At 44.9% G+C, this 22,105-nt stretch overlaps 2 protein-coding genes across 5 annotated transcripts in view; one reads left to right on the forward strand and one right to left on the reverse strand.

Moving 5' to 3' along the window:
* ZSWIM7 (zinc finger SWIM-type containing 7) overlaps positions 1-6,389 on the reverse strand; it is a 16,095-nt gene extending 9,706 nt beyond the window's left edge. For both annotated transcript variants that reach the window (XR_009537726.1, XM_060135362.1), the window contains exons 1-3: positions 6,072-6,389; positions 3,929-3,950; positions 846-948 (exon numbers count right to left, since the gene is read on the reverse strand). Coding sequence is in view for 1 of the 2 variants with exons in the window: in XM_060135362.1 (XP_059991345.1) it covers positions 846-948; positions 3,929-3,950; positions 6,072-6,162 (216 nt within the window). In the remaining variant the exon portion in view is untranslated. The remainder of the gene's footprint in view (positions 1-845; positions 949-3,928; positions 3,951-6,071) is intronic.
* Positions 6,273-22,105, forward strand: part of TTC19 (tetratricopeptide repeat domain 19) — a 24,179-nt gene continuing 8,346 nt past the window's right edge. The window contains exons 1-7 of one of the 3 annotated variants that reach the window (XM_060135355.1): positions 6,273-6,493; positions 6,573-6,697; positions 8,676-8,786; positions 9,239-9,277; positions 10,092-10,148; positions 10,462-10,523; positions 12,491-12,585. In XM_060135355.1, the coding sequence (XP_059991338.1) occupies positions 6,304-6,493; positions 6,573-6,697; positions 8,676-8,786; positions 9,239-9,277; positions 10,092-10,148; positions 10,462-10,523; positions 12,491-12,585 (679 nt within the window). In that variant the 5' untranslated portion in view covers positions 6,273-6,303. Of the gene's footprint in view, positions 6,494-6,572; positions 6,799-8,675; positions 8,787-9,238; positions 9,278-10,091; positions 10,149-10,461; positions 10,524-12,490; positions 12,586-22,105 lie in introns of those variants that run through there. The other 2 variants (XM_060135358.1, XM_060135357.1) reach the window with 2 other exon arrangements.

Genomic DNA, 22,105 nt, shown 5'->3' on the forward strand with positions numbered 1-22,105 from the left:
TTTCACTCCTTCCAAGCCAGACACAAAATTCTGGAGACCACTGCTGGTGTTTAATTTCATTCACAAGATTCCCTTCGCTCAATCCCAGCGGCAGGTACCACTGTCTAATGTAGCTAAACTGGGGGTGGGGAGTGTGGCCCACTGCTGACGTACAGACAGGCAGTGCAGGATGGCCTTTACACATCCCCGCTGCCGGAGGTGACTGTTAATTTTCTGCACCTCAGTTTTCGGCACAATGAATATCTTTCCGGGCTTTTGGTGAGAATTATCAATACATGAAAGTAATTCGGAGTCTGATAAGAGTCTGATCTGTTACTTTACAAATCTACCTGCCTTCAGCTCCAGTGGGCAAAACTAAGGTCCAAGTAAACTGCCTGAATTCAGCAGTTTGGCCTTCGTGAACACTTCTTGACAACAATTTTGACAGATCATTTCTATGAGATGAACCTGGACATGTGGAAGGATTTCAAAGTACATTTTGGTTTTTGCTTGTAAGCAAGAGATAATGTAACAAGGTGATGGAGTCAGCACTTTTTGGTGGGTGGGTGGGTGGGAAAGTACCTCTAGTATTAAACGACAGGAAGGCAAAAGTTGACTGTGCTCCGTTAGACCTAAGAGATCCTCTCTGCGTCATTACTGGTTCTACACATCGCTACCAGGTAGAGCTAACAGGTCATGTTTATCTTATTTTAACTACTCATACTCTTATTTTACCAAGTTGGGTCAAAGGCTTTTCAAAAGCCCAGGAAATACTCAGAGCTGGTCACCAGCTTTCACAGAGATTCATGAAAACATTTTGTCCTACGGGGATTCTGTTGAGATAATCCCCACCTCTAGGTCTCTACCTGGTAAACACGCCTCCCACTGGGTGATGAGATTAAGGTGACGGACTGGCGATCAACGAGGTCCAAGGCCTGGACGGCTGATGAGCCAAAGACAAACTTCAGCCTGGGGAGCAGAGAAGCTTCAGGTTAGACGGCTGGACTCAAGCCACCTCTGTGACTTGACCCAAAGGATCACCACTGGCAGTTTTTAAAAATTCAGTTCATTTTAATTTGGAAGAAAAAAAAAAAGCTGACAATACAGCAAAACCCCATGTAATCGACCCCCCAGAATAAATGTTAACATGACCCCATGTAATCGACCCCCCAGAATAAATGTTGACATGACCCCATGTAATCGACCCCCCAGAATAAATGTTGACATGTTGTTTGGATAAAGAAGTCCTCTTTATACTTCAGTCTTTCCTATTCGTCCCAACTTCCTTCATCCCCGAGGCAACCACATGAATTTGATGGTTTCCTTCCTATTAATGTTTTTATATTTTATAATACATAGTACATATGTGTGTGTGCATACATATATATACACACATACATATATACATATGGTATCGTTTTATAAGTTTTAAAACATAAAAGGTATATGGTAGGCTTTTTTGGCAACTTTTTTTTCCCACTCAGTGTACTTTTGAGAATGATGCATGTATATATTTGTGTGTGTATATATATATATATTTTTTTTAAACTTTTGAATATATTCTATTGTATGTACATAATACATTTTATGTTTTAAATACTCTATTTTTTTAAGTACTCTATTGATGGACATTCTGAATGTTTCCATTTGACACTATTACAAATAATACTCAGTTATCCCCGTACATGCCCCTTGGTGCACATATATGAGAGTCCTTCCTGGTTATGTAAGTGAAAGTGGAACTGCTGGGTCTTAGGATATGTGCAGTTTTCAGTTTTAATGGGCGCTGCCAACAGCTTCCCACCGCGGAAACAGTGCTCCCCCTAGCGCCATATGAGAGTTCTATTTCCTTCTCATTCTCACCAACACCTGTATTATCAGGCCTTTTCATGTTTGACCATCTGATGGGTGTTAAATTTGTTCTTTATGGATCAGTAATAAAGGCTATCCAGCTGTTAAATGATGTACCAGAAAAATTTGTGATATGTGGGAAAATTCTTACAATATGTTAGGTGAGAAAGGTCGGGCACCGTATTTTATATCTAGAAACTCCATCATGTTAAAAATTTTTTTCTTAAGAAAATCTACAATTACCTCAAAATAAAACATTACATTGAAAAAAAAAAGGCGATAAACCAAATTGTAACAGTGATTATCACTGGCTTGTATGATTATTCATGCTTTTGATGTTTTGTTTTCCAAGGACTTTATTTATTTATTTACAAGTATGGGTTATTTTTATAAACTGGAAGATAAAATGGCTGGGTTGAACTAAAACTAAAAAGTTAATGTTTTAAAGAACCCATATGATTTGACACAAAATAAGAAGACAGCACTACTAAGGCTTTAAAATTAAAACGTTCAACTTCTTCATTTTCTAACAAAGTAGTCTGTTACTATAACAAACTGTTAGAATGGGAAAAGTGTTTAAAATTAAACATAGGATGATTGTCTATGGGCAAAGAAAACTAAAGACATAAAATCTGGTAACAACTTTATCAATCAAATTCCAATTAACTTTAAAAATGGATCTAATAAGAATTTTTTTAACTTGCCTTGTCTACTTTATAACATATTGTGAATATCTCAATGCACTTTTAACCACTTTTAATGGTTATAAAGAATTCCATTGTAAAGATCAATTACTTTTATTTTCCCCAAACTCTATTTTTTGGATAATTAAGAGTTTGTTAAATTTAATTTGAATAATTAGATTGTTTCAAGGTGTTTTTTCTTTTTGCTACCATAAACAATAGTGGATGAATGTGCTCACTGTAGTCTTTAAACATCCATGATTAATTCCCTGAGATACAGTCTTATAAGTGGAATTTCTGGGTCAAAGAATATGTATATTTTAAAGCTCCTGTTCCCAGTTGCCAGTTTACCTTCCAAGTTACACTCCTACCATCAGTTATCCTCTTCTCCATGTTCTTGCCAACATCTGGAAGATTCTTACCAACATCTTTGCTGTGATACCCAGGTTTTATAGATGGGAAGTTATCTAATTATTTTAATTTGTATTTTTATGATCACTAGTAAAATTTAGCTTTTTGTCAAAGCTTTTGGTAACTTGAATTCTTTTATTACTTGCCTATTTTCTTTGTTTTAAATGTAGTAATTTTTTTAATAATGTAAAATCTTTGTAAAAAATTTAAGAAATAGAGAAAAAGTTAAAGCCATTTTCTAAATTGCACCTCCTTCCTCCCCCCTAAGATAACCTCTGGTATAAGTTGGTGTATATCCTTCAGGAGTTTTTAAATATAAATGTTTATGTGCAGTTAAATGTTTAGTTACTCCTAGGTAGCTTTCACTTTTTTCTTGCTATTAGGAATGTAATTAATGTTTGAACTTTGTGTATGAAGGAAAATAATTATTAGTTTCTGTATTTAAAAAAAAACCTTTATTCTCTTGGTGTTTAAAAAGTAGTTATGTCCCCTACAAATAATGACAATTGTCTCTCTTTGCAAATAGGCATACGGCTGACTCTTGAACAATACGGGGATTAGGGGCACTGACCCTGAGCAGCTGAAAATCTGCGTATAACTGTAAGCTGCTCTCCATATCTATGGTTTAACCAGCCTCACATGGTATAGCACTGCAGTATGTATTTACTGAAAAAAATCACTATGTGTGGACACACATAGTTCAAACTTGCGTTGTTCAAGGATCAAGTGTACTTCTCATTTTTTCATGTGTTCGTGTAACAACTACAACTTTTAGAGCAATGTTAAAGTGGCAATTAGGACAATAATGGAATACCTTGTACTGTCAGATACAGTGTTGGTTATTCACTTGAGACAGATTTTTAATCATGTAAAGAAAATATTGTTCCTAGTTTAGTAAGAATATTTTTTAAAAATCAAGAGTTGATGCTGAAAGAATTTGGCCTTTAAAAAACACATTAATGATTAAAAACAAAAAACCCAAATACAACAGGATATATACTTACGATAACAGATGCTCATCAGGAACTGTAAAAGAGGAATGGAAAGGTTAATTGTGTCAAACCAGTGACCATAGACAAAACCATCTTAAAGAGACTATAAACAGGGGCTTCCCTGGTGGCACAGTGGTTGAGTCTGCCTGCCAATGCAGGGGACACGGGTTCGAGCCCTGGTCCAGGAAGATCCCACGTGCCGCAGAGCAACTAAGCCCCTGTGCCACAACTACTGAGCCTGTGCTCTAAAGCCTGCGAGCCACAACGAGTGAAGCCCGTGCACCGCAACAAAGACCCAACGCAGCCAAGATAAATAATTTTATCAAAAAAGAGAGAAAAGACTATAGCCAAGAAGACTTTTGTGTAAGATGGTGAATTGAACATAGGCATCAAATTTTACTCCTTCCCAATATTCTGCTAAACAATAATAAAAGGATTTTTTTAAAAGAAGCATAAACTCCCCAGGATGAGGACAGGGAGAAACACAGCTGGAAAATAATTTACAAGACCTGAGAACACTGAATCCTAAGTGAGCAATGGGAGAGCCGAGTGTAAATCAGAGCCTGATTTACCCTTCAGAATCTAGTACCCCCTCCTGCTAAAACAAACCTCAGAAACTGGTGGCACCAGATGGCTCTGGAGTGGGAAGGAAGCAGGGGGGCTAAAATAAGACTCTTTGAAAGAAAGTTTAAGAAGCTAGAAGGTCGCAGAATAATGCTTTCAGATGTCTGAAGAAATGGTATTTCCAACATATAATTCAATACCTAGCCAAACTATCAATTAAGTGTGAGGATAGGAAAAGAACTTTTTCAGGCATGTAAAGCCTCAAAAAAAGTACATCTCGTGCTTTTCTTCAGGAAGGTACCAGAGTATGTGCTCTATAAAATAAGGTAGCAAACTGAGAAAAAGAAAATTGTAGGGTGAACTAAACAGAAGGCTCAACTTAGGTAAAGGGAATTCCCCAGACAATAATGGTGAAGGGAGATCTCAGGAGACAGCCAGCCCATAGGAGAGCACACCTGAAGGCTCTAGGAGAGACTCCTGCAGGAACATGAAACTGATAAAACATCTCATTCACCTGAACATCTTGAGTAGCGATTTAGAACACTGGTAAAAAAAGAGTTTGAGGTTGAATCAGGGATACATGAAAAAGTAAACAAACACAAGTATGACAGTTTTGAGAGAAAGCAGAAAGTTACAGGAAAGGAAACGTAATCCTAGCTTCCTGCATGGCTCAGCTGTGACTCCATTTTACGTCATCACAAGTGTAAACTCAGTATTGACCTAAAGAAATTATCGTTGAAGGGTGGGGGGTCAGGAAGAGTGTATGACTAACTAGAACAAAGATTTTTAAATAGCAGAAAACGGTTCTGCTGAAAATAAACGTGAGTCAGTGGTAGTGGTCGCTCTGAGTCCTGAGCATCAGGGGCACCTGCAGGCCCCCTTCAAGACTCTCAGTGTATGGATTAATCCATTCAGACACAGAGCCCATCTCGGGCAACCACTGTTTGAGCTGACAACAGACTGGCTTTCCCCCCACCCTTTCTGGGATCAGAACATGTTTGAATACCTGGCTGGCCTAATCTTTCAAGCACATATACTGCTTTAGTTTTAACTGAAATGAGAAAAGTTGGCTTCCTTTTCTCAATTCTTTAAAAACAGTAACTCAAGATAAATCCTTTTCAAAGTGCGGTCCTTTTCAAACAAAAGCCATCCAAGTGAACCAGCAGGGGCAGTTCTGAGGTCTAATCTATTTATTCAAGGACCATTCGGACGCTGGTTGCGCAGTTCTCATGCAGATGCACTTCGATCGGGACCCTCTCAATACCGGTGTGTGCTGCGAACGCCCAGGGATGCGGGAACCTGGTCACAGAGCATCCTCTGCTGGTCAAAGGAAAACAGGTACATCCACAGCGTCCAGAACCGCCCCCGCCCACCCCAAGTCGCTGCGTCTGCAGCCGGGTTTGCGGCCCTGAAATACTCGCTCGTTGAGCAGGGTGTAGGAGAGGATTCGTTTAGAGCGAACACAGATTTTGAGAAGGAAGGGCTACTGACGAGGTCAACAGAAACCTCCCTCGTAGGGGCCAGCAGCCCCGCCCCGGTACCCCGGGTTTCCGCCCCCGCCGGCGCCGCCGCATAAGCCTCCAGCCCGTACTCGGCGCGCCGTCCCGCGCCGCCGCCGTCATCTCGCTCAGCAGCTCCTCCACCACTGCCGGCAGCGTGAGCGCCCGCGCCGCCACCGCCATGACCGGTCCAGCGCTAGCCGGGGCGTGGCGGACGCGGTGACGTCGAGTGCGTCCCGACCAATCGGCGGGCGCTCGACGCCGGTGGCGGGACTTCCGGGGCGGGACTTCCGGGCCCCGGACCGCAGTCCGCAGAGGACGCGGATGGCCATGCAGCGGATGCTGGGCGCGGGCCTGGCTCTACGTCTCCTGCGGGTGGCGGGGCGGCGGGGCCGGGGCTGCCCGGCGCGCCTGCTGCGGGGTCCGGCGGGAGGCCGAGCGCCCGCGGCGGACGTGCCGCCGTTCCGAGAGGCGCCGCGCGGCCTGGGCCCGGGCCTGCTGCCGCTGCTGGCAGGTGAGGGGCGCGGGCCCGCGGACTGGGCGGGCCGGGCGGGCCGGGCCGGGCGCGGTGACCTCAGCGCCCCTTCCCGCAGCGCTCGCCTGGTCCTCGAGGCCCGCCCCGGCGGAGCAGGAGCAGGAGCGGGAGCGGCAGGGCGCGGGCGGGGCGGCGGCCGGGGACGCCGAGGCCGAGATCATCCAGCTGCTGAAGCGAGCCAAGGTGAGGGCCTGCAGTGACGGTGACACCGGTGGACGGAGGCCCGGCGTCTCCAGTGCAGGTGGAGGCGGCGCCGGGGGCAGCGGAGTTAGCCAGCGTTGGGGGTGAGAGCGCCGGCCGGGAGAATTGTGCACACGTGTGGCGTCCTGATGGTGCAGCTTAATGCGGGCCGTGCGCGGTTTGGTCCTTCTCTCTCTCCCCCTCCCCGGGTTATCGCGTCTGTTCCATTGGGCTGACTGCCGCCACCTGGCCAGCAACGTCCACACTGATGCCCGCAGACGGCGGGGTGTGCCGATGTGCCAGCTCCTCTCTGAGGCTTCGCCTGCCCCAGACTAACCCCTGATCTTAAGTGCCCCCCGGACACCTCCCTTCACCGTCTCTTGTTTACTGCTACCTAGCTAGTTTTCCAGCCTGGACGCTTCATAGTCATTTTTAAAACTTGTGGTCGCTAACTACCACCTCCTGATACACTTCGAGTCCAGCAACAGATCCTTTTTGGATTTTGCCACCAAATCCAAAATATTTCTCAAATCTGCCCCCTTTTCTCTGTCTCTCCTGCTGTCACCCTGGCCACGCTGCTGCAGCCTCCTAACTGCAAGTCTGGTCTGCCCTATTGGCCCCCTGCCACCCAGTCTTCATGCAGCAGCCAGAGTGATTTTTTTTTTTTTTTTTTTTTTTTTTTGCGGTACGCGGGCCTCTCACTGTTGTGGCCTCTCCCGTTGCGGAGCACAGGTCCGGACGCGCAGGCTCAGCGGCCATGGCTCACGGGCCCAGCCGCTCCGCGGCACGTGGGATCCTCCCGGACCGGGGCACGAACCCGTGTCCCCTGCATTGGCAGGAGGACTCTCAACCACTGCGCCACCAGGGAAGCCCCCAGAATGATTTTTTAAATGTAAATCGGATCGTATCACTTCCTTGCCCATAAACCTTGAATGACTTCCCACAGCATTTGTGATAGAACCCGAGCTCCCTGCCGTGGCCTGAGACCCTACACGATCCACCCTACGTTGCCTACCTATTTGGCAGTTATCGTCAGGCTCACCATCCTCCCTTCACATCTGTTTCCTTTCATTTTTGTTTTTTTTTTTTAGAAGGAATTAATTAGTTCTTTTTATTTTATTTATTTATTTTTGACTATGTTGGGTCTTCGTTGCTGAGCGGGCTTTCTCTAGTTGTGGCGAGCAGGGGCTACTCTCTGTTGTGGTGCGCGGGCTTCTCATTGTGGTGGCTTCTCTTGTTGCGGAGCACGGGCTCTAGGCACGCGGGCTTCAGTAGTTGTGGCACACGGACTTAGTTGCTCCGTGGCATGTGGGATTTTCCCGGACCAGGGCTCGAACCCGTGTCCCCTGCATTTTCAGGTGGATTCTTAACCACTGCACCGCCAGGGAAGCCCTTGACTGGTTTTTGAAGAACCATTTTCTCCAGCCTGTAGGGCCTTTGCTCGTTCCCTACTCTGTTTGGGTCATTTTCCTCACAATTCCTTATTTGGTTGACTCTTTCTCTTCCTTCTTACCTCAGTTTAACTGTCACTTCCTTGGAAGGCTTCTCTGACTCCCATTGAGGGGGACCCCTTATTGTTCCTTTCTGTTGCTTTCCTTCCTAGCTTTTATCATTAGTTGTCATTAAGCTTACTTGTCCTACAAGGTCACTTCCAGCCTGCAGGAAGAGAGAAAGAGGATGTAGGGCCAGCAGCTTCCTTATAAGATTTGATAAAAATTGCTTACATTCCTGCTGCCTGCATGTGTTGGCCAGAGTTTTGTCATGTGGCCAAACAGAGCTGCAGGGGAGGCTGAACTCCCTGTCACCATTGTAGACATAATGCCTGGTGCATAGTAGGAGTTCAGTCAGTATGTGACGAATGAATGAATAACTTCCTTCTGTGTGTTGGGATATATAGCTGTACCTACTTCCGTGTGGTAGCACAGGCATCTGCTTTCTTTATATTTCATTTTCTGTTATTTTCTTTGTTTTCTCTTTTCAGTTGTGCATCATGAAAGATGAGCCAGCAGAGGCAGAGCTAATTTTGCATGATGCTCTTCGTCTTGCCTATAAGAGTGATAACAAGAAGGCCATCACTTACACTTACGATTTGGTAACTCCTCTCGCCAGTCTGAGCCATTGATGATTAAGGGTGGATGCAGGAGAAGGGTGGTTAGGCACCTGATTCATGTTCCTGACCTGCAGCAGGCCCTGAAGCTCTTTGCTTTTTGTTTTTACTAAGTTTTCTTTTGGTTTCAATTTTTATTACTCTTGGGGTGTCACAAGACGCCTCAATCCCAGACAAAAAAGAAATGAATATCATTAATATTTGTTTCTTCAGTGAAGAGTGGATCTAGATTTGGTTTGTCATCGTCAAAGTCTGTTCGCGTATTTGTTCTCACACCATTGCTGTACTTTGCTACTGGCAGATCAGTGACATACTTTTCTCTGCACTATTTTTTTAGCTAGAGGGTGAAAGCAAAGGGGAGTCTTTAGCTTAAACGTTTTGAAGTAAGTAGGAATACAATGCTCTAAACTGAAAAACAACTTGTAATTAATTTTCAGATGGCCAACTTAGCATTTATACGGGGTCAGCTTGAAAATGTAAGTAAATCACTTTGTAATGTCATGAATTTGTGAAGGGCTAGCCTGAAGGAACCTCTGTTAGTAAGGGTACAGGCTAAGCTGCTGTAACAAAGAGACCCCAAAATAGAGTGACTCAAATAAGAAGGAAGCATATTTCCCTTTAATGCATTAATCCAGAGGTAGCTAAGCCCTGAAGATGGGTAGGTACCTCTGCTCCATGAAGTGGCCCAGAAGCCCAGGTTCCTTCTAAGGTAGGTCCTCATCTGCGTAAGAGAGCTGGCTCACCTCCAGCCTACAGGAAGGAAGAAGGAGAGGATGGAGGGCAAGCAGCTTCCTTATAAAGTGTGATTTAGAGATTGTTCACATGTGTTCTGCATGCATCTCTTGGCCACAGCTTCATCATGTGACCACACCTAACTGCAAAGGAGGCTTGACCTGGTAAAAATTGAGGAGAGTCTAACTAAAGAGATGGAGAGGAGGGCAAATATTAGGGGGTAGTTTCCAGTTTCTGCCACAGTGGGTTTGGCAGGGAAGTTAATTTCTGAAGTTGGTTTCTACTCATCACAGAATAGTTTTCAAGGTGCCCAGAGGATGTGCAGTCCTGGTATTATAGTCTGTTTTCCCACCACAAGGTTACCTTTTTCTTTGTATATGTGAGTGTAAGTGTGTGAGTGTAAGTGTGTGTGTGTGTGTGTGTGTGTATGTGTGTGTGTGTGTGTGTGTGTGTGTGTGGTGTTTTCCAAGGAATGGTACATAAGACTAGTGCTTAGAATCCAGGGTCATCTGGATAGGGGACCCAAATAAAACAAAAATCTTTTCCTTGTGCTTTTAGGCGGAAAAACTTTTTAAAGCAACAATGAGTTACCTGCTTGGAGGGGGCATGCAACAGGTAAGGATGTGACGTAGGATTGCTCCCTAGCTGAAGCAGTTTTCCAAAGTCTTACTTCCTGTAAACTCCATCCAGCCCCCACGTGTGCTTTGGCCAAACAGTTGGAATTCTTTTTCCCTAAGACTGGTATAAAATTTGCCAGTCTTTCATTCATGCAAGAGCATGGTATCTGAGGAATTCACAGTTGCCTGATTCCTCCAAAAGTCTAAAGACTATGGCTTTCAGGTCAGAGTCAGTCTAGAAGTTGATCTGAAATACCCCTTGAGGAAATTTTACTTGTTATGAATTTCCTTCATTTTTCTTTTCCCAACAGGAAGACAATGCAATAATAGAAATCTCTCTAAAGCTGGCCACTATTTATGCTGCTCAGAATAAGTAAGTATAGTCAGAATCTAGGCGTGGAGGCAGCCAAGGAGTAGGGCTGTGGGCAAAACGTTGGCCCTGGGATGTTGCTTACTTTTCATTTACCTGCTAATCACCTGGGTCTCCAGAACTTGGGTGTCACGCTCATAGTGCTCCGTCCCTCACCTTTGAAATCTTGAGTCTTTTCTGGGCTTGCCCCTGCTGTTTCCATTAGCCTGCTGAGCGGGACATGCGGCCCTCGTACCTTTGGCTGCACCGTGACAAGTCTAGGCAAGTTTTCTGTTCCTGCTTGAACTGGGAAGGGAAGTTGTACTTAGAACCTTAGCTTAGCTTTTCCTAGGAGAGGAGGGGGCACTGTAAAGGCTGCTAGGAATAATGTATTTTGCTGGTTTAGGGATCAGCAAACCAGGAAGTCAGGTATAAAGTTAAATGATGAGAGAGTTGCTGTGGGAATGTCTTAGTGGCTAGCTCAGCGGGCAGCTTTTAAAGCCCATAGAGATGATCTGGTAGCTAGATTTCAGGAAGCAATACCCAGGAGTGGAGGAGAGACCTGCAGGTGGGACCAGAAGGCAGTGCTAAGTTAAAGTGTTAGATGAGCCTGAGTTGTTACAAAGAAGGAGGAGTCTGCGGGTGCGCAGGAGGGGCTTTGGGGACAATCCGGGTGTGTGCTGCGGATGAGAGAGGCCTGGTACCTTCCTTCTCTAGGTGGGGTTCAAAGAAGAAACCCTAGGATGTAAGCAGACAGCTCCTCTAGAGAGTTATATTTTGGGGTAAATTTAAGGAAAGACCTGAGTAAGCCTGGCTTTTCCTTTGCTTTATCGTTGCTGCAGAAGTTGGGTACCAGAAGTTTGGAATTGCTCTAGTCAGCAGCTCCTTCATTCTCAGCGGGACCCAGTCCGTCTCCTGGCATTTGGTTGGGCAACAGGACTAGCTACGGGTGGGGCGTGAGCTCCCAGGGCAAGAAGCAGCCCAGAGATAGTGACGGCGGAGGGTAAGGCACGCCCGTGGCCTCCTACGAGGTAGTACCCACTAGTAGTTCGCCTGCAAGTTACTCAAAAGTGTTTTTTCATTTTGATTTGTTAAGAAACGCATGAGACCAGGGCCAGGCCCTGAGGCTGAGAAAGGCTGATACAAGTTGGGAGGGGTCGTTGGTAGACATTTTGCTGTGACTCAGGATGCCTTGTGGGCAGCCTCCCCCGGTCCGTGCCCTGATCGGATAGGGTCCCTCCTGCCAAGGTTTGGTTCTTCTGAGAACAGCAGAACAGTGGGGTCATCTGGCAAAGCACGAGAGGAGAAGAGGTGAGCTTGGTAGTGCCACCTGTGGTGAGAAGCTAGGAGCCAAAATGGAAGAGCAGAAACCAGGGCTGAGCTTGTGGACGGAGACGGAGTTTATGTCGTGTTTCTGTGCATCTCTGTAGAAACCAGCAGATGACCCTTGTTCTGTCCAGAGTCAGTCTCCCTGCTGCCTGGGTGTCCTCTCCAGTTGACTGAGGTCCTGAGAGTGGGGCTAAATGCCTTCTAGTGCCCTAGCTAGGAGTTCCCTTTCTGTAAAAGAAACTTGCATCAAAGACCTGCAGCTTGGGAGAAGTGTAGAGCTAACAGACCTCCAGAAACTGAGTGAGGTCAGCAGTTAGAATCCTCACTGCCGGGGCCCTCGCCTCCGTTGGTAGTGTATCACTTTGAGCAGGAGTAACCTCCTCACACGTGGAGGAGGAGCTGACCCCTCTGAACTGTGTTAGTGGGAGGTGAGGGAACGGCTGGTCATGTCGGTTATTGAAACTCTGTCTTAAGTTAACGTTAATTAGGTGACCAAAAAAACCCCAAACTTGAGAAAGGGCAGATTGACACCTCTTAGAGACTTTAAACAAAATTCCCTCTTCCCGTCTTGCACTTGACAATGTAAACTTGAGCTGGAGAGATGAGGACAGAAGAGCACTTTGTGAAAGGTGTGCAGCTGATTGTTGCTCTTTGCTTTACAGACAGGAGCTGGCTCTTGCTGGTTATGAATTCTGCATTTCAACTCTAGAGGAAAAAATTGAGAGAGAAAAGGAATTATCAGAAGACACTTTGTCAGGTAGGGAAACCTGACTATTTTTTGGACAGTTGCCTTTTTTGCCACAAAGGGCTTCACTCTTCAGCTGTGGTAAAGGAAGCAGAAAGGTATCTGAATTGGGGGGAAAGTTACTCATTTTGGAAGCTGTGGCTGTTTCTAAGGTCTCAGAGGGTTTGGAATTAGATATTTTCTTTAAATGACTTGACCACTGGTGGTGGTTGTTTTTTTTAACCCCGTGGTAACATCTTCATAATATATCTGTTGATTTTTATTATATATCATCTCTGGAAAATTGGGGAGCAGAAAGGGAAGTTTCTTCTCTTGTCTCTTGGTTCAGCTACCAGTCACAATGCTAATTAAGTACCTTTGGTCCCCAATGTCCACCAGCTATGAGAAAGGAAGTGAAGCTCATGTTTTGTCTGTCTGTCCTCATCGCAGAGGGAAGAGCATGAAGAGTCATGCTGGGAACAGAATGGGGTGGGCAGGACACTGGCTCTCAGCCATTCGGGTTCCTCCCTCCCTCCCTCCCTCCCTCCCTCCCTTCCTTCCTCCCTCCCTCCCTCCCTCCCTCCCTCCCTCTCTCTCTCTCTCTCCCCCTCCCTCCCCCTCTCTCCCTCTCCCCCTCTCTCCCTCTCCCCCTCTCTCCCTCTCCCCCTCTCTCCCTCTCCCCCTCCCTCCCTCCCTCCCCCCTCCCTTCCTTTGTATCGTTGATTTACAACGTTGTGTTAATTTCTGCTGTACAGCAAAGTGACTCAGTTTTACACATATAGACATTCTTTTTTAATATTCTTTTCCATTATGGTTTATCCCAGGAGATAGGGTATAGTTTGCTGTGCTCTACAGTAGGACCTTGTTGTTTATCCATCTAAATGTAATAGTTTGCATCTGCTAGCCCCACACTCCCAGTCCGTCCCTCCCCCCAACCCCCTCTCCTTGGCAACCAGGAGTCTGTTTCTGTTTCACAGATGAGTTCATTTGTGTCAGATTTTAGATCCCACATATAAGTGGTATCATATGATATTTGTCTTTCTCTTTCTGACTGACTTCATTTAGTATGATGATCTCTAGGTCCATTCATGTTGCTGCAAATGGCGTTATTTCATTCTTTTTTATGGGTGAGTAGTGTTCCATTGTGTATATGCACCACATCTCCTTTATCCATGCATCTGTCAATGGACATTTAGGTTGTTTCCATGTCTTGGCTATTGTGAATAGTGCTATGAACAGAGGGGTGCGTGTGTCTTTCTGAATTAGAGTTTTGTCTGCATACATGCCCAGAAGTGGGCTTGCTGGATCATACGGCAGCTCTGTTTTTAGTTTTCTGAGGAACCTCTGTACTGTTCTCCACAATGGCTGCACCAACTTACATTCCCACCAACATTGTAGAAGGGTTCCCTTTTCCCACACCCTCTCCAGCATTTATTTGTAGACTTTTTAATGATGGCCGTTCTGACTGGTGTGAGTTGGTAGGTACCTCATTGTAGTTTTGATGTGCATTTCTCTAATGATGTTGAGCATCTTTTCCTATGCATTCGGGTTTCTTAATGTGGGTTGAAGTATTGGGAATTTTCAGATTTGACATTCATTCAGTAGCCCTGATTTCACACTTCCTCTTTGCCTAGAGCTAGCATGATGCTAGAGATACAGCGGCCAACTCTGTTGTCCCTAAAACAGTACATATGGCTGCAAGAGTTTTCTGTAGTCATGGGTCTTCCAGTTCTCCCTTGAACATAACTCAGTTTTCCTCCTTCATACTCCACTGAAGCCCCCCTTATTAAGGTCACCAGTTCTCAATCCTTATCTTACCAGCTCTACTTACTAGCAGCTCAACCCAGGTGGTCACTGTCTCCTACTGGAAACCCTTCATTCGCTTGGTTCTGGGACACCTCACTGGTCCCTTGCCCTCCCCGGGTCCCCTGTAAAGGTAGCGGGCCTCAGGGCTGTCTTCGGCCCACTTCCCTTTTCTCTCTGCCCTCACACCCTAGGAGACAGCAGTTAGTCCCATACCTTTAAATACCAGTTTTACATCTTCAGCCCCAGCCTGTACGTGAGCTGCAGGCTCATGGGTTAGATGGTCTACCTGACACCCTGACCTGAATGCTTAATGGTCACCTCACACTTAACGTGTTTGAAATGGGTCTCTCTTTTTTTTTTCTGCATTGATTTAACTTTTTTTTGTTGACATATAGTTAATGTCTAATATTATGTTACAGGCGTACAGTATAGTGATTCACAGTTTTCAAAGGTTATACTCCATTTGTAGTTATAAGATATTTGCTATATGTTCCCCATGTTGTACAGTTGTACAGTGTGTCCTTGTGGCTTATTTTGTGCCTCTCACTCCCTACCCCTGTAGCGCCCCTCCCCGCTGAGATGGGCCACTTGGTCTCTGCCCCTCACAAGCTGGTTTCTCGCGAGGCAGCCCGTTTCGTAAATGGTACCACCATGCACCCGGTGCTTTGGCCAAGAACCTAAGCAGCAGCTGTGATTTCTTCCTCATTCCCTACGTGTCATTCACCAGCAAGTTGTACTGAATCAGCCATCAAAATGCATCCATGTCACAGCCGTCTCAGCCTCTTGCCCTACCGCTCTGGTCCAGGCTGTCATTGCTTCTTGCCTGGACTCCTGTAGTCATCTCCCCACAGCTTGTCGTGCTTCCCTTCATTCCCTCAGAGGATTTACTGCCCCCCCACCCCCCCACCTGTTTGACACCATCCTTCCACCTTCGCCACCCGGCTCTTTTCTCGCTGTCGTACGTTCCCAGCTCAGTGCCGCCTCGGGGCCCCGTGCCTGCTCTTGTCTCCATGGCCAGTGGCCTTCACCCAGGCCTCTGCTCAGGAGGCCAGCCTGCCAGCCAGTCTTCCCACCTGTGTGCATTCTGAACCTCTCTCCTCCTCTGCTTTGTCACCCTGGGAAGTAGGTGTGTGTGTGTTGTGTGCTTGAGCTACTGAAGTTCATTTTTGTTCAAGCGTTTTTAGTGTCTGTCTTCCCTATCAAAGAGGGAAAGAGCCTTCATCTGTTTTGTTCACTGCTAAATCCCTAGGACCTAGAGTAGTGCCTGCTACATAATAGAGGCTCAGTAATAATTGCTGAGGGAAAGGGCAAAAGGCCCAGCAGACACTGACAAATGTCAGTGCAGTATGGAAGTGCTTTGAAGAAATTCACAAAAGATGTAAAAACAAGTTCTAGCTGTCAAATAAGTCACTTTTGAACTATCCACATCCTTGCTATGTTTCATTTATACATTGACTGTAGACAGTTGCTTCAGAGTATAAAGCAGTCTTTTCTGACTCCAAAAGCAATACAAGGGTGTTGAAGAAAATTTCAGACAGCATTAAGAAGAAAATAAAGATCACTCATAATTGTATTAAGAACTCCTGTTTAGGGCTTTCCTGGTGGCGCAGTGGTTGAGAGTCCGCCTGCCGATGCAGGGGACACGGGTTCATGCACCGGTCCGGGAAGATCCCACATGCCGCGGAGCGGCTGGGCCCGTGAGCTATGGCCGCTGAGCCTGTGCATCCGGAACCTGTGCTCCGCAACGGGAGAGGCCACAACAGTGAGAGGCCCGCGTACCGCAAAAAAAAAAAAAAAAGAATTCCTGTTTATTTTTTGGTGTATGTCTTTCTAGGCTTGTTTTCCTCTAGCTGTTTACATTTTAATAAGCAAATGAGGAGTCACACTTACATGACTTCTTTGTAACCTGATTTTTTTTAAATTGGCTCTTTTTTTTTAATAAATTTATTTATTTATTTTTGGCTGCATTGGGTCTTCGTTGCTGCACGTGGGCTTTCTCTAGTTGCGGTGAGCGGGGGCTACTCTTCGTTGTGGTGCGCAGGCTTCTCATTGCGGTGGCTTCTCTTGTTGCAGAGCACGGGCTCTAGGCACACAGGCTTCAGTAGCTGTGGCTCGCGGGCTCTAGAGCGCAGACTCAGTAGTTGTGGTGCACGGGCTTAGCTGCTCTGCGGCATGTGGGATCTTCCTGGACCAGGGCTCGAACCTGTGTCCCCTACATTGGCAGGCAGGTTCTTAACCACTGCGCCACTGGGGAAGTCCCTGGTAACTGCTTTCTTAAAGATAATAATCTATCATCATTATGTGCTTATGTTAATTAATATATACTTGGGTCTCTTTTAAGGTTTTCCATTCTGATTTATTCATCTGATGACTCATAACAGTATATGTTGTCTGAATTAGGTGATATCATTTGAGTTACATGGTGATACTGGTCTCACACATACTTCTTTTGCAAAAATTTTTCCCATTTGGTTTTCACTCAATTTCCATATGAATTTTAGATATTTTTCATGTGAATTTTAGCTCTTTTTGTTCGCTCCCCAAAGTACTTTGAGAATGAATTGTTAAATTTGTGTTGTTTATAAATTAGTTTGGGGAGGTTGCCTTCTGAATAAGTTAGCATTTGACTACAAATAGCAAAAAATTTCAACTAAATTAAGTGTAGCCGTGAGGACACTGTTATGTCATGTGACTGGCGGTTTAGTGAAAGGGGGCGGGGCTTTATGGCTCACAGAGGTCCTGAGGGATGTGGTCTCCCCATCCATCCTCACTGACACTCTCAGTGTGCTGGCTTTCACTTCACACTTTCCTTGTGGTTGAAAAGTGACCGTCAGATCCCAGGAATCTCATCCAGAAATGACAGTGTCCACTTCTTGCGTGTTTCTCTTAGAATCAAGGTAATTTTTCCTGGAAGTCCCCGCCTAGATTTACGCTTGCTCCCTGCTGGCCAGATCGGGTTACGTGGCATTTCTAACCCAGTCCTTGGCAAGAGAAGTGGCATTAGCATGATTGGCTAAAACTGATCAGGATCCATTCCTAACAGAGGTTCGGAACCCCGTCTGCTTGAATCATGTGAGGAAAGTGGCTGAGACCAACGGCAGCTCTGCTCTCATCACGCCGCCGTCTTCCCATTCAGGGACGTGGTCTGCTTCTCCTTACAGATCTTTTCAGGTAGATCTGACAGCTGTTTTGTTACATTTGATTCTAAATGGGCACCTTACTAAACTATTTGCTTTTGAGTTGATATTCACACTATTTCCAGATATATAATTAGAGATTTGGGAGGTCATGATAATTGTCTTTTTTCAGATAGTTGTACTTCTGTGTCCCTACTCCCTCCCCTTACTAAATGTAGTTCATTGGCCATAACCTCAGAACATTAAGTAACAGCGGTGCTGGACAACTTTGTCTTGTATCTGATTTGGTGCAAGACCGTGTGAGCAGATGTATTATTACGTGTGGAGCATGTCAGGCTTGCCGGTAACTGGTTAATTGCTCGGTGTGCTGCTGGGTAATAGTTGATGCTCACGTTTTATTTAGACTTCCACATTTATTTTGTTTAGTGAGATCCATAGTGTATTTCTTGAGCTTCTCATCACAGGATTGTATTAATGTGATAAAATGAACTGGCATGCTTTCTGTGTTTTCTGGAATAGGTGTGGGGTATTACATGGAGTGATCTAGTCCTTGGAAGTTGTAGGATCTACGAAACCACGTGGCTCAGATCTCCTTTAGAGTTGATTCTCTGGCAGCTTTTGTTCTTTCTTCGGTTACTTATACATTTAAGTTTCTTCCATTTTCTTGAGTTGATTTCAGTACCTAGGACAGTGCCAAGACCACAGCTTAAATAAATACCTGTTGAATAAGTGAATGCGTGGGTGAAAGAATTTTGGAGACCTGTATTTTCCTGGAAGAAACTTACTTAGGAATTATATTTGTAAAGCATAACTTAACAATATTCTGTTATGTATTCAGGATCATATTCCTTTCCCAGTTGTTAATTTTGTGGATTTATTTCCTTTTTCAAAGAGAGTTTTCCCACTGATTCCTTCCTCCTCTCCTTGAGATGAGAGTTTCATTCATTTTCATAGTTTAAGTAAAACACTTCTGGAGAGTTGAAGTATTTCTGGTGGCATATTTGGTTTCAGGAGTGCCTGAAGTCTGGCGCCTGGTTGGAATTCTGGCTTTTCACTTAGAACAGCAGTGGGACTAGACAAGTTACTTATGCCCTCCTCAGTTTCCTCATCCACACAATAAAAGAACAGAATGTGCCTTACAGCGTTGTTACGGGGATTCCATGCTCTAGGATTGAGACTGGGGCTCAGTGAGGGCTTGGAAGGAGGCTGCTGGACTGTGGTGCATCTGCTAACCTAGTTTCTTAAATGGTTTAGCGCCTCTGTGTTTACCACTCTTAATTATGAAGGGACTCCCTGACTCTTTTATTCATAGTTTCTCTTGTTTTTTGTCGATTTTGTTGACCTTGTCAAAGAGCCACCTTTTGGTTTCATTTTCTCTAATTTTTTTGTTGTTTTCTACCTCCCTTATTTCCACTCTGATCTTTTGTATCTCTCCTGCTTGCTGTGGGGTTTATTTGCTCTTTTTCTAGTTTCTTAGGTAGAAGATTAGGTTGTTGATTCAAGATCTTTCCTAGTGTAGGCATTTACAAGCTATACATTTCCCTCTACTGTGTTAGCTGCATCCCATAAATTTTGGTATGTTGTGTTTTTATTTTCATGTATCTCAAACTATTTTAAAATTTTTCTTGTGATGTCTTCTCTGATCTTTTGGATATTTTGGAGTGTGTTGATTAATTTCCATATATTTGTGAATTTCCAAAATTTCCTTCTGTTGTTGATTTTTAAGTTCATTCCATTATGGTCCATTATTCCATTTGAACATACTTTGTATGATTTCAGTCCTTTTACGTTTTACTGAGACTTGTTTCATGGCCTGGTCCGTGGCTTATTCCGGGGATTGCTGCGTATGCATTTGAGAAGAGTATGTCCCTTAGCCGCTGGGAGACGTGCTCTGTAGACATCTGTCAGGTCTAGTTGGTTTACAGTGCCGTTCAGGTCTTCTGTTTCTGTCTAGTTCTAGACAGAACTTTTGTTTTTGTGAGTTTTTTCTTTATACATATTTCTATGCTGTTTAGAGCCTCAGATATATATATCTTCATTGTGAATTATTCTTTCATCAGCAAAGTGATTCTTTTTTTCCTACTTAAGGTATTTGTCACAAACTTTAGTTTTACATTGTTGACTGTATCTTACTCTTAAACTTTCTGAGTAATTTTGTTTTCAGTATGTGTTTTGTAGAAGGCTGTGTTTGGATTTTTTTAACCTAATCTGAGTATTGTTGTCTTGTGGTAGAGAATCTTAAAACCTGTTTAAAGTTAGAATTGAAAGTGATATTTGGTCTAATTTTTTACATTAAAAGCTTTCCATTTTTGTTATTTCCTATATTTTCAAGTCCCTCTTTTTTTAAAAAATAAATTTATTTATTTTTGGCCGCATTGAGTCTTCGTTGCTGTGCACGGGCTTTCTGTAGTTGCGGCAAGTGAGGGCTACTCTTTGTTGCGGTGCGCAGGCTTCTCATTGCAGTGGCTTCTCTTGTCGCAGAGCATGGGCTCTAGGCGCATGGGCTTCAGTAGTTCCAGCACACGGGCTCAGTAGTTATGGCACACAGGCTCTAGAGCACAGGCTCAGTAGTTGTGGCGCACGGGCTTAGTTGCTCCACGGCATGTGGGATCTTCCTGGACCAGGGCTCGAGCCCATGTCCTCTGCATTGGCAGGAGGATTCTTAACCACTGTGCCACCAGGGAAGTCCCTTCAAGTCCCTCTTATAGGGACGATTTTCTCACTAAACCTCCATTTATATTTTGAAAGGAAGGTACATCTATGGTCTCCAGTTCTATTAAAGGGTAACCTAAAAATTTCTAAAAGACGTATTTGACTCAGAAAAAAATTCTGTTTTCAGTTTCTTCTGTAAGATGAGGTGACTACAATTTAACATTCTCCTACCTCTCCCCACTTGTTTTTTCTCTGTGATCTGGAATTTTAGATCTAGTGGGACTTTTTTTTTTTTTTTTTTTTTGTGGTACGCGGACCTCTCACTGCTGCGGCCTCTCCCGTTGCGGAGCACAGGCTCCGGACGCGCAGGCTCAGTGGCAAGGGCCCACGGGCCCAGCCGCTCCGCGGCATGTGGGATCCTCCCCAACCGGGGCACGAACCCGTGTCCCCCACATCGGCAGGCGGACTCTCAACCACTGCGCCACCAGGGAAGCCCCTCTAGTGGGACTTTTTGCACAGAATTCTGAGGCCAACTTATTTGCCTTCTCTTTTGTATATATATAAATTTATTTATTTTTGGCTGTGTTGAGTCTTCGTTGCTGCACACAGGCTTTCTCTAGTTGCCGCGAGCGGGGGCTATTCTTCGTTGTGGTGCACGGGCTTCTCATTGTCGTGGTTTCTCTTGTTGCAGAGCAGAGGCTCTAGGCGCGTGGGATTCAGTAGCAGTGGTATGCGGGCTCAGCTGTGGCTCGCAGGCTCAGTAGTTGTGGCTCGCGGGCTCTAGAGCGCAGGCTCAGTAGTTGTGGCGCACGGGCTTAGTTGCTCTGCGGCATGTGGGATCTTCCCGGACCAGGGCTCAAACCCATGTCCCCTGCACTGGCAGGTGGATTCTTAACCACTGCACCACCAGGGAAGCCCTGCCTTCTTTTGTAAATAACCTGTTTTCTCCTGCCTGGTTACTTTATAGGTGTCAGAAGCTCTTTAGCATAAGGTTAGGGAGTTGGTCTCTATGAATTTGCTTGGTCTGTGGTGACCCTTCATTTTAAGATCCAGTTCTCTTGAGCTTCTGTAGTGCACCTTTGATTATTGCTACAGTTCTGCCTTGCTGTGGATTTTTATTCAGGAGTGTCGTTTACCTGTACGTTGGACTCTTTCTTCTCTGTTCTGTAGTATAAGTTTATTCTCTCCTCTCAGGTTGTTGTCTGTATTTTGGGAATTTTTCCAGTGTGTATTCCGTATTATTGACTTATTCAGAAAAGTCAGTTCTGTCCTTTTCTTCTTGTGCGTTTTTTTTGTTTTGTTTTGTTTAAGATTTCAAGCAAAAATAAAGAGTGGAGACTTTAACAAACACCTGTACACTTTCCCCGTAGCTTTGTCAAGTCTAAGTATTTTACCATATGTGCTTCAGGTGATGATTGGGGCAGGGAGCGGGGAGTTTAAACCCCTGTGTACTCCTGCTTGATGTAAGTAGCAGGTAAACCATCTATTTACTTGGTTTTGGTCTTTATCATTCTTATGCCTGTTTATTACACTTGTATACATCAATAAACAATATGTTTATTGTTTTTAAACTTTTTTTTTTTGCGGTACGCAGGCCTCTCACTGTTGTGGCCTCTCCCGTTGCGGAGCACAGGCTCCGGATGCGCAGGCTCAGCGGCCATGGCTCACGGGCCCAGCCGCTCCACGGCATGTGGGATCTTCCCGGACCGGGGTACGAACCCGTGTCCCCTGCATCGGCAGGCGGACTCTCAACCACTGCGCCACCAGGGAGGGAAGCCCTGCTTTTAAACTTTTTATGGACTAATATGTTTTTAAACTTTTTATGAATGGCATCATACTGTACAGTTGTTTCTGCAGTTTATTTTTCACTTATCATATTGCAGAGATTTATCCACATTGATACTTCAAGCATCAGGGTTTTTTAACATAAAGGCCCTGTTCGCTTGCCACACTGTCTG

The sequence above is a fragment of the Lagenorhynchus albirostris genome, chromosome 20 (genome assembly GCF_949774975.1).
Source record: "Lagenorhynchus albirostris chromosome 20, mLagAlb1.1, whole genome shotgun sequence".
NCBI lineage: Eukaryota > Metazoa > Chordata > Mammalia > Artiodactyla > Delphinidae > Lagenorhynchus > Lagenorhynchus albirostris.